This window comes from Lutjanus erythropterus, chromosome 4, assembly GCF_056507025.1.
Source record: "Lutjanus erythropterus isolate fLutEry1 chromosome 4, fLutEry1.hap2, whole genome shotgun sequence".
NCBI lineage: Eukaryota > Metazoa > Chordata > Actinopteri > Lutjaniformes > Lutjanidae > Lutjanus > Lutjanus erythropterus.
The window spans coordinates 47,568,805-47,582,109 of NC_139320.1; the positions used below are offsets into that span (position 1 = coordinate 47,568,805).

At 39.5% G+C, this 13,305-nt stretch overlaps 1 protein-coding gene across 1 annotated transcript; it reads left to right on the forward strand.

Annotated features, from left to right (window-relative positions):
- The first annotated feature begins 3,802 nt into the window (after window positions 1-3,802).
- slc46a1 (solute carrier family 46 member 1) lies at window positions 3,803-10,692 on the forward strand. Its single transcript, XM_084716647.1, has 6 exons — window positions 3,803-4,326; window positions 5,975-6,366; window positions 7,758-8,236; window positions 9,514-9,597; window positions 10,258-10,414; window positions 10,526-10,692. The coding sequence occupies exons 1-6, from the start codon at window positions 4,009-4,011 to the stop codon at window positions 10,569-10,571; spliced, it is 1,476 nt and encodes a 491-aa protein (XP_084572773.1). The 5' UTR covers window positions 3,803-4,008; the 3' UTR covers window positions 10,572-10,692.
- The last annotated feature ends 2,613 nt before the right edge of the window (window positions 10,693-13,305 follow it).

Below are 13,305 nucleotides of genomic sequence, written 5' to 3' on the forward strand. Positions count from 1 at the left end.
AAAAATTGTAATAGGAAGGCATGTCTACATGGGTGGGATCGTAGGTTGTGAGACATGACATGAGACCTGCTCAGGGATTGGACAAAGTCAGGGTTTAGGGTTCAAAGAGTTTGATATAAATATGGAACTAGAAGTTAACTGGGAATGAGACCGTACATAGAGACATACCACCTTCCAGTAGAAAGAAAGTAAAAATTCTACCGCTGAAAAAAAAATAGTTCTTACATGAAACTGCTCACAACAGTGGTCTGTGAATTATCTTGAACAACCAGGTCGTCATTTTCAGAAACTACTTTTAAATTTCTCAAATGTATTTTTTAGGGCTTAGACCACCATAAGCTGAGTGACATTTAGTCCCATTATTTTGGAGCGGAGGCAGTCATCTCTATAGCGGGTATCTCCAAAACTCTGCAACTCTCACCAAAACAACCTAGATGGATAAATAGCACTACCAGCCAGGGGAAAAATATGTATTGTGAATTTTGGTGTGAACTGTTCCTTTAAAATGGGCTGTTGACAATTTAGAAATGTTAAAGGGATCATTTCCTCAGACGTATACCAGAGCAGCATAGGCATATATTACACTGAAGTGCGCCGTATAAATCAGGTTTATTATCATTGTTAAACTAATGATGACACTGACAGCTCTGATCATAAATGTCTAATTTACTCTGGTTGTTTCACTGCCACATCCATCAAAGGTCATATTGTGCACATTATTTTAAATATCTGTAAAGCCTTCCCATGTGTGCAAAGGAATCCGCACCTCACAGGACATATTTTTATGTTATTGTCTTAGCAGATCCTCAGATCCTTTGATCATTCATAAAAAATAAAACTTGGCTACCAGCAGGAGCTTTTGTGCAGTCATGCCAAGCATCATAAAATACTGTTGCAAGGCTGTAATTATTTCTCCTGAACTGACCTGAACAGAGCGGCTGGGTGTGTTGACAGTCGAAGTTACAGTCAGTGATTGGAAGAAACATTAAAATTAAAAATAGCAACCAATAGTCAGACCTTAAAGGGGCAGTTCACCCCAAAATCAAAAATGCATATTTTGATGACCAGGATAATCCACAGACCTTGTTGTGAGTTGTTTCATATATAGATTTCTGTATGGATTCTACTGCAAAAAGAAAGTAGTTCCAGTAGAAGAAAGGACTTGGTGGCTCAGTTGGTGCAGCTCAGCAGCAGCCATGACTCCGATGCCAGTCTGCAGCCCTTTGCTGCACGCCTTCCTCGAACTTTCTACCCCATATCCTGTCTCTCTTGAGCTGTCTGGTCAAATAAAGGCCCCAAAATTAATCTTTAAAAAAATCATCTAAAAAAAGAAAGTAGTTCCTACATGAAACTGCTCACATGGTTTGTGCATCTAAAGTATTTGGGTTGTGATTTCAGGAAAGAGACACTGCTGTTTCATTTTTTATTTTCACCCTTTGAGCACCAGAAGCCGAGCATCATTTAGTTCCATTTTATTGAAGAGAAAGCAGACTGATCTACAGCTGATATCCAGGGATCTAGACCTATAAATAGCACTACAGGTAAGAGGAAAAATATGTAATTTATAAATATTTATAAATTACCACAAGAATTATTTTACAGCATGGCTGTTGGAGTGGTCTTTTTTTGGTTTTGTTATGTTTTTGTTTGTTTGGTTGGTTGGTTGCAATTCTGGGTGTCAACTGAGTAAATAAAATACAACAGTGAAATCAGTATTCTGATCTCATACTTAACTACTTAGCAAAAGTAGCAATTCTAAAGTGTAAAAAAAAACCTCAACAAATGGTCTGTGGTCAAACATTTTTTGAGTTTAATCCACCCCAGAATCAAAACTACATATTTTTCCTCAAGATCTCTTTCCTCGAGATCTCAGCTGCAGATGTCTGCCTTGTCTCTAATATAATGGGACTAAGTGGTCAAAGAGACAAAAAAATACAGCTGAAAAATTCAAAACCAGTTTCTCTTTACAAAAATCATGACCTGGTTCCTCAGGATTAACCAAAAATTTGATGTGACAAGCTTCATGTAGGAACTACTTTCTCTCTATTAGAAAGAAAGAAGTTCCAGGAAATTCTTAAGTAGTTCTACCGCAGAAAGAAAGTAGTTTCTACACAAAACTGCTCACATCTGTAGATTATCTTCCACTAGTCGGGTTGTGAGTTTTGAATTTTCCAGATGCATTTTTTGGTGCTTTGAACAACACAGGCTGAGTGCCATTTAGCTCCATTATATTGGAGAAAAAGCAGACATCTTTAGGGCTGAAAACTTTGCAACTCAAGCAAAAACTATCCAGATGGATAAACAGAACTAGAGGCCAGGGGAAGCACATGTATTTTTGAGTTTGGGGTGAACTGTGCCTTTAACAGCAGGGCCCCACTGTCCACTTCTTTAGTTGATGCAACAAAGTGACATTTCAAGCACAACTGCTCTTCAGACTCACATTCATTTGCTCACATTCAGCTCAGCACCGGCCCTCTTTTGGTTTGTACGTGCACCTTAGTAAAACTTACCCAGTGATGAGGAAGTCCCATAATGGGAAAATACCTACAACTACTTGTAGACGCCCTGTACTCCCAGTGTTTACTTAAAAGCATCAGAAGTAAAAGTGAAAACATTCCTACTTTCACCTGTTTCCATGCACACAATAGAATGGTTTTGGGTCTTATTCTGAAAAAGACAATATTCCCACTAAGCTGTTTCTATGGCTAATTTACATGGCTAATGAAAATGAATATTCCTGGTTACAAGCAGACGTGTATAATCTAATTACGGGTGCTTCTGTGGGTCAAAATAGGATTTTTTAAAAAAGTTTTACAGAGTTGACAGACTTGTTTGAATGTGCAAACACAGCCTCCCTTTTTCATTCATTTAATCGCCTTCTTGAAAAGGTCAGCACTGTGATATTTGTGCATATCCAAAACCTGTCGATATCAAATCTTTAAAGTAATATTTTAAAGTAAGTTTGTTTCTCCCTTTAACCAGAAATCTAGGATTTTCTTTTGTGCACACATCTCTACCCCAGTTAGACTGTCTGCAGCACAGAGCTGACTGCAACTAAACAACAGGCCAAACTGCAATAAAAACCCCAACTCAGACACATATTCTGAATTTGCTGTTTACATGTCCAAAGAATGCTCCTAAAACCTGACTAATACCAACACACCCCACACGTATTAATGCAAATATGCTCCAATCATAATAAGGCCTAATTCAGAATATCCAAGTGAATATGCTGTTTACATTACAAAGTCTGATCATTGCCATATTCTGAATAGTGGTGGAAAATCAGTGTGCATGTAAACATATCCACTGTGTTTTCCAGCTAATCCAACTGGGGTTTTAATATATAAAACAGTTCATTTAGCTTAAGAAGTGAATTTTCTCAACCCATATAGAAACACCTTCTCTTTCATAACAATCACACACTGAGATACATAGTTTTCACCCAACAGGAATGGTATGAAAAATTGGCATATGAAAAGTAGCAAGTACCTAAAGCTGCCAGACAAATGTAGTAAAGTAAAAAGTACAGTATTTGTATATAGTAACATAGAACAGAGAACCTCAAGTAAAAGTATCAAATTCGCACCTGGTTATATTGCACCACTAAGTCTGAACTGTCCAGCTGATGTGGCTTAGTTTTTACTTTGAGAAAAAAACATGTAGCTCTAGTTCACCTCTTCGTCCAGAAGGGGTCGCTAAGTTCACGCTTTAACACGCACCAGTGGCGCTTCCTTGATTTTGCTGAGCTGATGACTTGGAGCTGGTAGATAAGTTACCTGGAAGCTACGTTCATTTCTCTCAACAGAAACACCAGCAGTGTAAACTAACTAGCGTTAGCATGGTTGGCTAGTTAGCTGAGGTCAGCTAGCCACAGCGTTGCAGAAAGGAGTAGAGAGCGAGTTAGTAGTTCATGTCTCTCTTGTGTTCATGTGCTCTGTTGAATACACAGCCAGTAAGCTAACGTTAACACAGTTACTCTAGTGTTTACAGTTGGGTCGGTTCGACATGGACGAGCCGGACACCGCAGCGATTCTACCCGGCGACGCGCTCGCTGCAGCTGACGACGAGCTGTCGAACAACGGCTCGGGTGACCACAAACCGGAGGCTGATGTAGCGACCGGCCGCCCCGTGCGACCACCGTTTACATGCCCGCTGCCGGTGAACGTGGAGCCGGTGATGTTCCTGTCCATGTTCTCTCTGGCCCTGCAGGCGCCTCTGGCCACACAGTATCTGTGGGACCGCATCAGCGAGGACGTCGGTTACAACGGCTCCAAGAGGTCGGAGTGCAGCAACGCCTCCGTGCCCCCCGACCCTCTGCAGAAGGTGGTCAACCACTTCTCACAGTTACTATTACAGCATATTTAACCTTTTTCCAGTGGCTCATTACCTGCTCGACGTCTTATAACAGTTACTCACATTCAAAATACCCTGTCAGCTAAGTGCCTTGCTCAAAAGCGCCTCCATCACAGTAGCGAACAACCAACTCAGTGATCAACCGAGCAGCAGTTCAATGGTTCAGCTGGTTACTGAGCAGGCTGGTGTCAGGTGTGGGGCAACTATCGGGGGCAACAAGAAGCCTCATTGCAATTCATTTGGGAAAGTTACGGAATTACACTTATAAACACTATCGACGTGGGACTGGAGGCTGAAGTTAAAACAGCTAACTAAATAGTTGCAATAGCAATGATAGAGATAGAAAGTTAATATAAGTAAATATATACATTAAGACATGTTTATATTACATTGTCAAGTACTGGAATTACTCAAGAATGTATGAAAACATGCAACATAGCACAGCATGAAATGTTCAGCTTAATGTAAATATGTAAGTCACTACACATGCAACACAGAAGATGCGTGCAACTCACAGGTGAAAAGCAACACATAATCAACAGAAATCAAAAAAGTAAGGCCACAGTTAAAGATACTGATGCAGGCAGAGATGTCTTATCTTATTTTTTTCCTTCCACATACAAGTAGACATCCTGTAGTCCAAAGCTAACTTATTTAAGTTTAAGTGTGTGAATATTTGAAAAGTTTACTTAAAAGTATCAAAAGTAAAAGTACACAGAGCATTTGTGTCAGTGCATTTTCCAGCTAATCCAGTCTGGTATTTATATAGAAAGAGTTAATTTAGCTTAAGAAGTGAATTTTATAAACCCACGAGGGACCACTTATTCACTTAACTAGAAACTAAACTATCAGACAAATGTAGTTGAGTAAAAGGTACAGTATTTGCCTCTAAGATGTAGTGTAGTAGAATGCAGGTACAAATGTTCCATACTGATTCTGATACCTGAACTTTGCATATCTGCCAAAAGAGTACCGAACATCGCTCTGATATGAGCAGAACAAACCCTGTGTGGATGTGATGTGATTGTTATCATTGTTGTATGGCTTCGGTCAGGTCCTTTGCAAACATGAACAAACATATACAGATAAAGAAAGCCATACGACATGACTTTGCCATCCTTTGGGGTAAAAAGGTGTAATAAATTACATGGTATTGGATCTATACATAGACTCGCTTACTCGCAGATAACAATACCAGCATACATTTAGAAGCATTTTATACATCAAAATGGACAACTAAGGAAAGGGAACTCAAAGAGGCAGAATCATCTGTGGCTAAAATGCAGGTGCATAGATAAACAAGATCTACAATTCTTTTTGAGCACTCAGGGGAAAATACCTTAAAACCATCACAGCATTTAACCCAGAAACAGTTTCCATAAAGAGGAACAGCAGTCACAAGTTGAAACTAAGCACCATGGATGATGAACGTGCAGATAGATCAGCAGTTTTCAGTTCTGTTTACTAGGACTCAGAGAGAAAATTACACCCACAATGTGGGGTAAATGTGTTCATGGGAGGAGATCAAGCGGTAACAATTTGAATCCCTTGAAACTTCATCCTGTTTGCTGACATGTGAGGTTAACCTGGTTACACTCTTCACTGTTTCTCTTTGCAGGAGGTGGAAACACTGACAGCCCACTGGAACCTGTACATCAGTCTTGGGGGCTTTTCTGTCGGCCTGTTGGTGGTGCCTCTCCTGGGCTCGTGGAGTGACCTCGCTGGTCGCAGACCGGTCCTTATCCTCCCCAACCTGGGCATGGCCCTCCAAGCAGTGGTTTACCTAGTGGTGATGTACCTGAAACTGCCTGTGGTCTACTTCTTAGTGGGCAGGCTACTTAGCGGCCTTTCAGGTGACTTCAACGCCATCCTGGCCGGCTGCTTTTCATACGTGGCTGATACCAGCGACAGAAAGTCCCGCACTTTCAAGGTGGCGATCTTGGAGGCTTGTCTGGGCCTTTCAGGGATGCTAGCCAGCATCATCGGAGGGCAGTGGCGGCGGGCACAAGGGTAAGAAATGTGTGTTGTTGCAGTCACTGTATCTGTCCTTAAAGGTGCTGAGTTGAATGTTGAGTCTCTTTCCCTGGTCGTCATATTTCCAATTCTTCCAGTGCAAGTTTTTTTGGCAGTTGCACATGTAGGTGTCCAGCAGTTGAAAATATCGATGGCCGAAATGTCCAGTGGGAAATTTGTCAAAAAGACCACACAAAATATCTAAAATAAAAATAACATATTTAAATATAAGTGCATTACTTGTGATTCTTTTCTATTCAGTATTGAAGTTTGCTGCATGTCGAGCATAGAGCTGAATTTAACAGTGACATACAAGAATGGCATTAATTGGCACGTCTGGCCAAGTGGCACTATCCACAGTACCGAAAGGAGTGTTGGGGAATTTAATTCTGGTCATGTTAAATTGTGATCACATGCCCTATGTCAGTACGCCACTTTTTCTTTTCTCTAAGTGAGGAAATAGAATATTTGCAGTTCACATAATCTGTTTTGTTTAGTGCTAAAGATCAAATCATTTCTAAAGCACGTGGCCTCGAGCAGATGGAGCACAGTTATATAGATGGAGTAAAGTTATTGTTGACTAATGTATGTAAGCTTGTTCATGCATACAAGCATGTGTCATAGGCGTGCTCCAGTAAATAAATTTCACCCCAAAATCAAAAATGGATATTTGTCCCTGTAGTGCTGTTTGTCCATCTATTTATTTTCTGGTGTGAGTTGTAGAGTTTTGCAGATAGCCACTGTAGAGATGCCTTCTCTCAATAATGATGGGATTAAATGGCACATGGACTGTGGTGCTCAGGAAACACAAAAAATATATTTGAAATTCAAAACTGGTGCCCCTTTCCAAATATCATGACCTGGTTACTCTAGATAATCCACATACCTTGTTGCGAGCAGTCTCATGTAGGAAAAACTTTCTTCCTGGTAGAAGAAAAAGCAGTGCTGTAGATTCTACTGCCAAAAGAAAGTAGTTCCTACATGAAACTACTCACAAAAAGGTCTGTGGATTTTCTTGAGTAATGGTCATGATTTTTTGTAAACACACTGGTTTTGAATTTGCCATGTAGTCTCATTATACTGGAGAGTAGACAGACAGAAAACTGTCAATTTAGACAAATAGCACTACACCTCTGTTATTATATGGCTAGTAGTTGTTCTATGTGGCTGTAATTCTGCAGTACTAATGGCTGTATTGACCATCATAAAGTCTCGCATAAACAGAACAAGTCTAGTTTTCTCCCAGACCACTTGAGTTACATCATACTAAAAGGTCGTGATGGAACTTTTGCCCAATGATGCCAAAAATAAACTGCCTACACCAGCTTTAACACCAGGACACTTCTACATTGGTAATCAGTGTCATTCATGTTTACGTCTGTGTTTAGGTACATCAACCCATTCTGGCTGGTTCTGGCCACCAACTTGGCTTCGGCTCTGTACGCTTACCTCTTTGTCCGTGAGTCTGTCCTGCCGGACCCGAGTGCCAAGCTTCTCACGTCTCGCCACCATAAAGCTGTCTGGCACCTCTTCTCGACAGGCGGCAGCACTAGCGAGGGCAGTGGAAGATTTCACAGATGTAAGCTGTGGCTTTACATGCTGTGTTTCTTTGTGGTGGTGACCGTACACTTGGGCTGCAGGGAGTTGTATGTGTTGTTTGAGCTGAGCTCGCCGCTGTGCTGGGGGTCGGACCTCATTGGCTACGGATCAGCGGCTCTGCACCTGGCCTACCTCACCAGTCTGCTGGGGCTGAAGATCATGCAGCTCTGTCTGGCGGACTCCTGGGTGGCTCTCGTGGGTCTGGCCTCCAACATCACAGGGCTGCTGGTCTTCTCTGTAGCTGACACCACCCAGCTCGTGTTCACAGGTGAGAGAATCTGAATCCAGTTGGTGACATGTGACTGTGTTTTTCAAATTATGTTGGTAATTGAAACCAGAGCTGCAATGATCAGTTATGAATTACCAGCTATTTTGATATATTTTGGATAAATCTTTTTTTTTTTTTTAAATGAAAAAAGTCAAAGCTCTCTGATTTCAGCTTCTTAAATGTGATTATTTTCTGGTTTCTTTACTCCTCTATGAAATTAAACAGAATATCTTTGGGCTGAGTACAAGGCAAGATATTTGAGGACTTCATCTTGGGTTTTGGGAAACACTGATTAACATTTTACACCATTTTATGGCCCAAATAAATTTGATTAATTCAGAAAATAACTGACAGATAAATCGACAAATAATCTTTAGTTGCAGCCCTTATTGAACATATGGTTTAACATCTAGAAGGTAAGTAAAGTCAGGACTAGGGCTATCACAATATCAGATTTTCATTACATGATTATTGTGGACAAAAGAACTCAATAATGATATTATCTTGAACCTTGTTTATTATGTGTTTTGTCTCCTTGGCAAATGAATTACACTCAAAATATGAGGGAGGGAGATGGAGAGAGAGTCTGTAACCAAAACTCTTCAGAAGTGCAAACAACTGGGGGAGGGATACAAAGAAAGACACAAAAATGATTTAAGAGCATACAGTATGTTTAAGACATATTAGATTATTTACACAATATTATAACAGGGATCATTAACATTAATATCAATATTTGATTTTTTAAGAATCATAGTATATCACAACACCCCTAGTCAGAACAATAGATCCCTTTAAGCTCTTATTACTCCACTATTAAGCACGGGAATCAGTATTTATTAACCTGTTTTGGCCTTTATAAAGCATGATGACCAGCTAAAGTCATTTCCCTGGATTATCCCTTTGAGTAAGATTGAAAGTGTATCCGTTTAATGACATCACACTAAAATTTAATATGCCTTTTACTTTCATTATCCTCCTGTCTTTGTGCTTTCCCGTCACGCTGTCACAGCTCAGCATGTGACAGACTGAACAGGTTGTGTATGTCGGCCTCCTTGAGTACCAGGCAATAAAGAACTCAGTACGTTCACTGCGGGAATCGTTAACATTAACCACAAAAGTTCAAGTATGCATTGTAGGGAGGATGTCAGAGATTGTAAAGTAGTTGCACAATGATCTGTGGACCATATTAAGACAGAACAAATGCAAATAAAAAATAGATTTTAAATATTAGTTATGTGTTAATGTGGTTTCACTGTTTATTTGTCTGTCTCCAGGTTATGGTCTGAGTTTCCTCTTCATGGCTACAACACCTGTGCTCAGGTCAAAACTGTCCAAGTTGGTGGACCCATCAGAACAAGGTCAGTCACTGAACTAATGTTGACACAATACTAGAGTTTTTTAACTTCGGCACAATACTAGTAGAAAAAGTGTGATATCTCTTTAAATACCACAGCAAAAAGAGAAGAAGTCCTACAAAGTGATGATAATTGTTTCTTTATTTTTGTGCTGATACAGAAAAAGTCACTGAACACCGTGGTTTTGTTTTGTCTTGCTGCAGGCAGGACAATAAAGACTCAACTGAACTGACGTCTTGATCATTTTCTTTTTTTTATAGCTTAGGTGCTTTCTGTAAGACTGAATGTTTTAAGAGATTATATCATTTTAAACACATGCTCTCAGAAAGTGTCAAAGTAACAAACCTTTTGACAACCTTACACTGAACATGTACAGATACTACCTTGTATTTAAGCAGCTAATTTTATCGCAGCGCATATTGCAATGGTGTAAAGTTGTGAGGGTAGTATTGAGAAAACATATATTGTTTTCTTGTGTAATTGCACCACATGGTCAGGACACATCTGGAAGTGAGAGCCTGCTCAGTCTGTCAGCTGTGGACAGTTTAAAGGAGTCAGTGAATTTGAATTCATTCGATCAGTGTCACAACGCCACTGTGTCATGAGGGACGGCTCGTGCCCCGCAGGTTGTGTACATCATTGTGTGTTTGTGTGTTCTCACAGGTGCCCTGTTTGCCTCTGTTGCCTGCGTGGAGAGTTTATGTTTTCTGGTGGGCAGTAGCTTCTTCAACGCCCTCTACCCAGCCACACTGCACTTCATGAAGGGCTTCCCCTTCCTGTTCGCTGCCATCATCCTCCTCATCCCCGCTGGAATAATCGGGTGAGTTTGCTCGTGCCTCAGTGGCCGAATTGACATCATCAACCAGCACACTACAACTTATTTTATTATATATTATAAATTATTAACAATTGTTGATGTTTGTCTTTGTAGGACCCTGCAGTGTTTAGATCAGAGGAGAGACTCTACAGCATCCTGACCTGAAGAGAAAGTTCTTCCTGGTGTCAGTCCATGAGGTGAGCAGCTCTGACAGAGACGTCCATCATGTCTATCTGTGATGCTGGGAGAGACTTTTTGATCTTAACACAGTGACGGAGCAGCTGACTAGTTAAACCAAAGTGTCGGAGACCAAAGGACAATCAAGAAATCAAGAGACTCAAACAGTGGAGTAAAGGCTGAGACTCGGTCAAGTCTTTGCACAATCTTCTGTTAGTGAACAAGAGTTAGTACGTGTTTTTATTTTGCGACTAAATACATTTTCAGTACAGTAAAAAAAAGTGCCAAAGAATGTTCCTCACATTTCAGTTTTGAATGTATTTATGTCAGTAGCTCTAATGGTACACCACACCACAGTTTCTAACCAGGAGTGGAAAGTCCCAAACTCCTCAGTTAATGACATTAAGCCTGGGTGCAGCAACATCATGTGTTTTCAGAGGGTCATTTTAGCAGCATATGAATCACCTGACATGGGTGTGGTTTGTAATTACAGTAGTAATCGATAAGTGAGACACCTCTGACACTATCTTACAGACAGATTCTGAAATACCTACACTCCATTGCTATTAATTGCTGCACAGTGACAAAATTTCTCAACCAATATCCTGTCAGTTAATTTTAACAACAGAACGAGCAGGACAAAACTATACTGATAACGTAATGTTGTGTATCAGTTTTCTTTTTGTATGTGTTTTATACTGTAAAAAGTAATTTGTGAGTTGTCATAGTATGTATGACTCTCAGCAAAAGCTCTTTTTTTTAACTATTTGTTTCCTTTTAATGAAACTCTGACCATGTAAAATGCTGCTATTCTTTGATTTGTGTACACAAGAAACAACCAGGCCAGTGATTTCTGAACATAAAGGGCATTCAGGCGAGGAGATGTGTCACTCGTAGTTTCTCAGAAAATAAACCATACAGATGTTATATTGAGGTTCATAGCAGTTTAGTAAGTTTTTCTTCAAAAAGGGAGGTGACTGGAAAGGAAAATAGAAAATAAATCTAAAAAAAAAATTATATTTTAGTAAAATATTTTCCTTGGTGACCAGGTAACCAAGTTTTGATTTGAGAAATGTTGTAGATCCACAAATAGCCAGTCAGTAAGATCATACAGAATGAATGAAGATTATGATGTTTTTACTTAAACAGGTATCTTGTTTTATAATGAACTATTCTGATTTGGAACACATATATATTGAGAACCCTACATGTGGCAAGTAAATCAATATACACTATAGGAGATCGACCTATTATAGCCATCACACTCTTACCTTTAATATTTATGTGTGCAGTGGTTAAAAGTAAGTCAAGTGCTGCACTTAGGTACAGTTTTGGGGAACTTCAGTCGCTACTCAAATTCTAATGTTTTTTAACAGGTTTAGATGAGAAACAGAACATAATATAGTTAAAATGAGTCACACCTTTACCAGCTGCACTATTAAAGTGATGCCATGATCCAATAATATGCAGAATGGCCCATATTTTAATTGGGGCATTCTGGATAATAAATACATTTACTTTAGTACTTAAAGTAAATTTTATTGCAAGTACTTTTGTTATTTTACATAAGTACGAAATTGAATGCACAACTTTTACTTTTAACAGAGTATTTTTACGTGTATTTTGTACGTGAGCTTCCTGATGTCACACTATACATACAGACAGATCATCTGTGCCAACCATGTCCAGTAATCCACAACAGACAGAGTGAAACTGAGGCAGCAGGCAGGGATTATTGAGTTACACCTCCCTCCTCCTTCCATTAAGATAGCACAGCCCAAATTCTCTGAAGAGCCCCCCCCCCCCCGTCCCCTCCCTCCACCACAACAACACTGGATAGTCCCAGAGCACAAGTCCAACCAACCAACATGCACACAGAGGTCATGTCCTGGTCGCACAGTGAGGCAACAAGAGCTGCAAAATCAGCTTTAAAATGCACAAAGGGAAGTTTAGAGGTTAACTGAAGTATTTGTGTGTGAATCGATCAGCATGAAGGTATTTTTGACAGTCGGGTCAGATCATGTAGTCAAAGCCATATTTCGGACATACCTATAAAACTGTCTGTTCTTCATCCTAATCAGTTGTGCAACATTTATAAGTTGCATTCATTTTATTTATTGGACTATACTGGATCATTTTGAATAGTCTGTGATAAAGATGATGGTTAGATTTGTTTGTGTTTACGTGTGACAAAGTACCTAAATGAAGTTCAAATAAAAGATTTTGCTGTTAAATGTTTTACAACACATTTTATTTTTTTACCATGTTTCAAATGAAGGGACATAATTATGTTTGTTTGACACTGAGAACATTAATAAACATGACAATGAAAAATTAAATCCTGTTTTACTACTTGAAAAAAGGTCAGTTACACAGAGTATATTTAAAATAATTAAGGGTGGACATTCAAAACAATATTAAGGCAAGATGAGATAAAAGCCCTGCAGAACAGCACTCGCATTCAGGCTATGATAACATAGTTTTATAGAATAATAACACACTGCTTTGGTTAATTTGCGAGAGTTAAAAATTGTTTCATCACATATTTATTTCAGCATCATCAAAGCAGTGTTTTGTGTTTTTTAAAGTGATTTTTGTTTTACACAAGAGTAGAAGGGCTTTGCCGTTTTTCGGTCTCGGTGTGTCATATTGCTGGATTTGTTTTTGGTTTTATGTGACTGCTTCTATGATAGAGGAGGAAAATACACCGAGGGAAA

Coding starts and splice junctions, on each gene's coding strand:
- slc46a1 (XM_084716647.1), top strand. CDS start 4,009: ATGGACGAGCCGGACACCGCAGCGATTCTACCCGGCGACGCGCTCGCT. Junction 9,598..10,257: donor GGTGGACCCATCAGAACAAG/GTCAGTCACTGA, acceptor GTGTTCTCACAG/GTGCCCTGTTTGCCTCTGTT. Junction 10,415..10,525: donor ATCCCCGCTGGAATAATCGG/GTGAGTTTGCTC, acceptor TTGTCTTTGTAG/GACCCTGCAGTGTTTAGATC.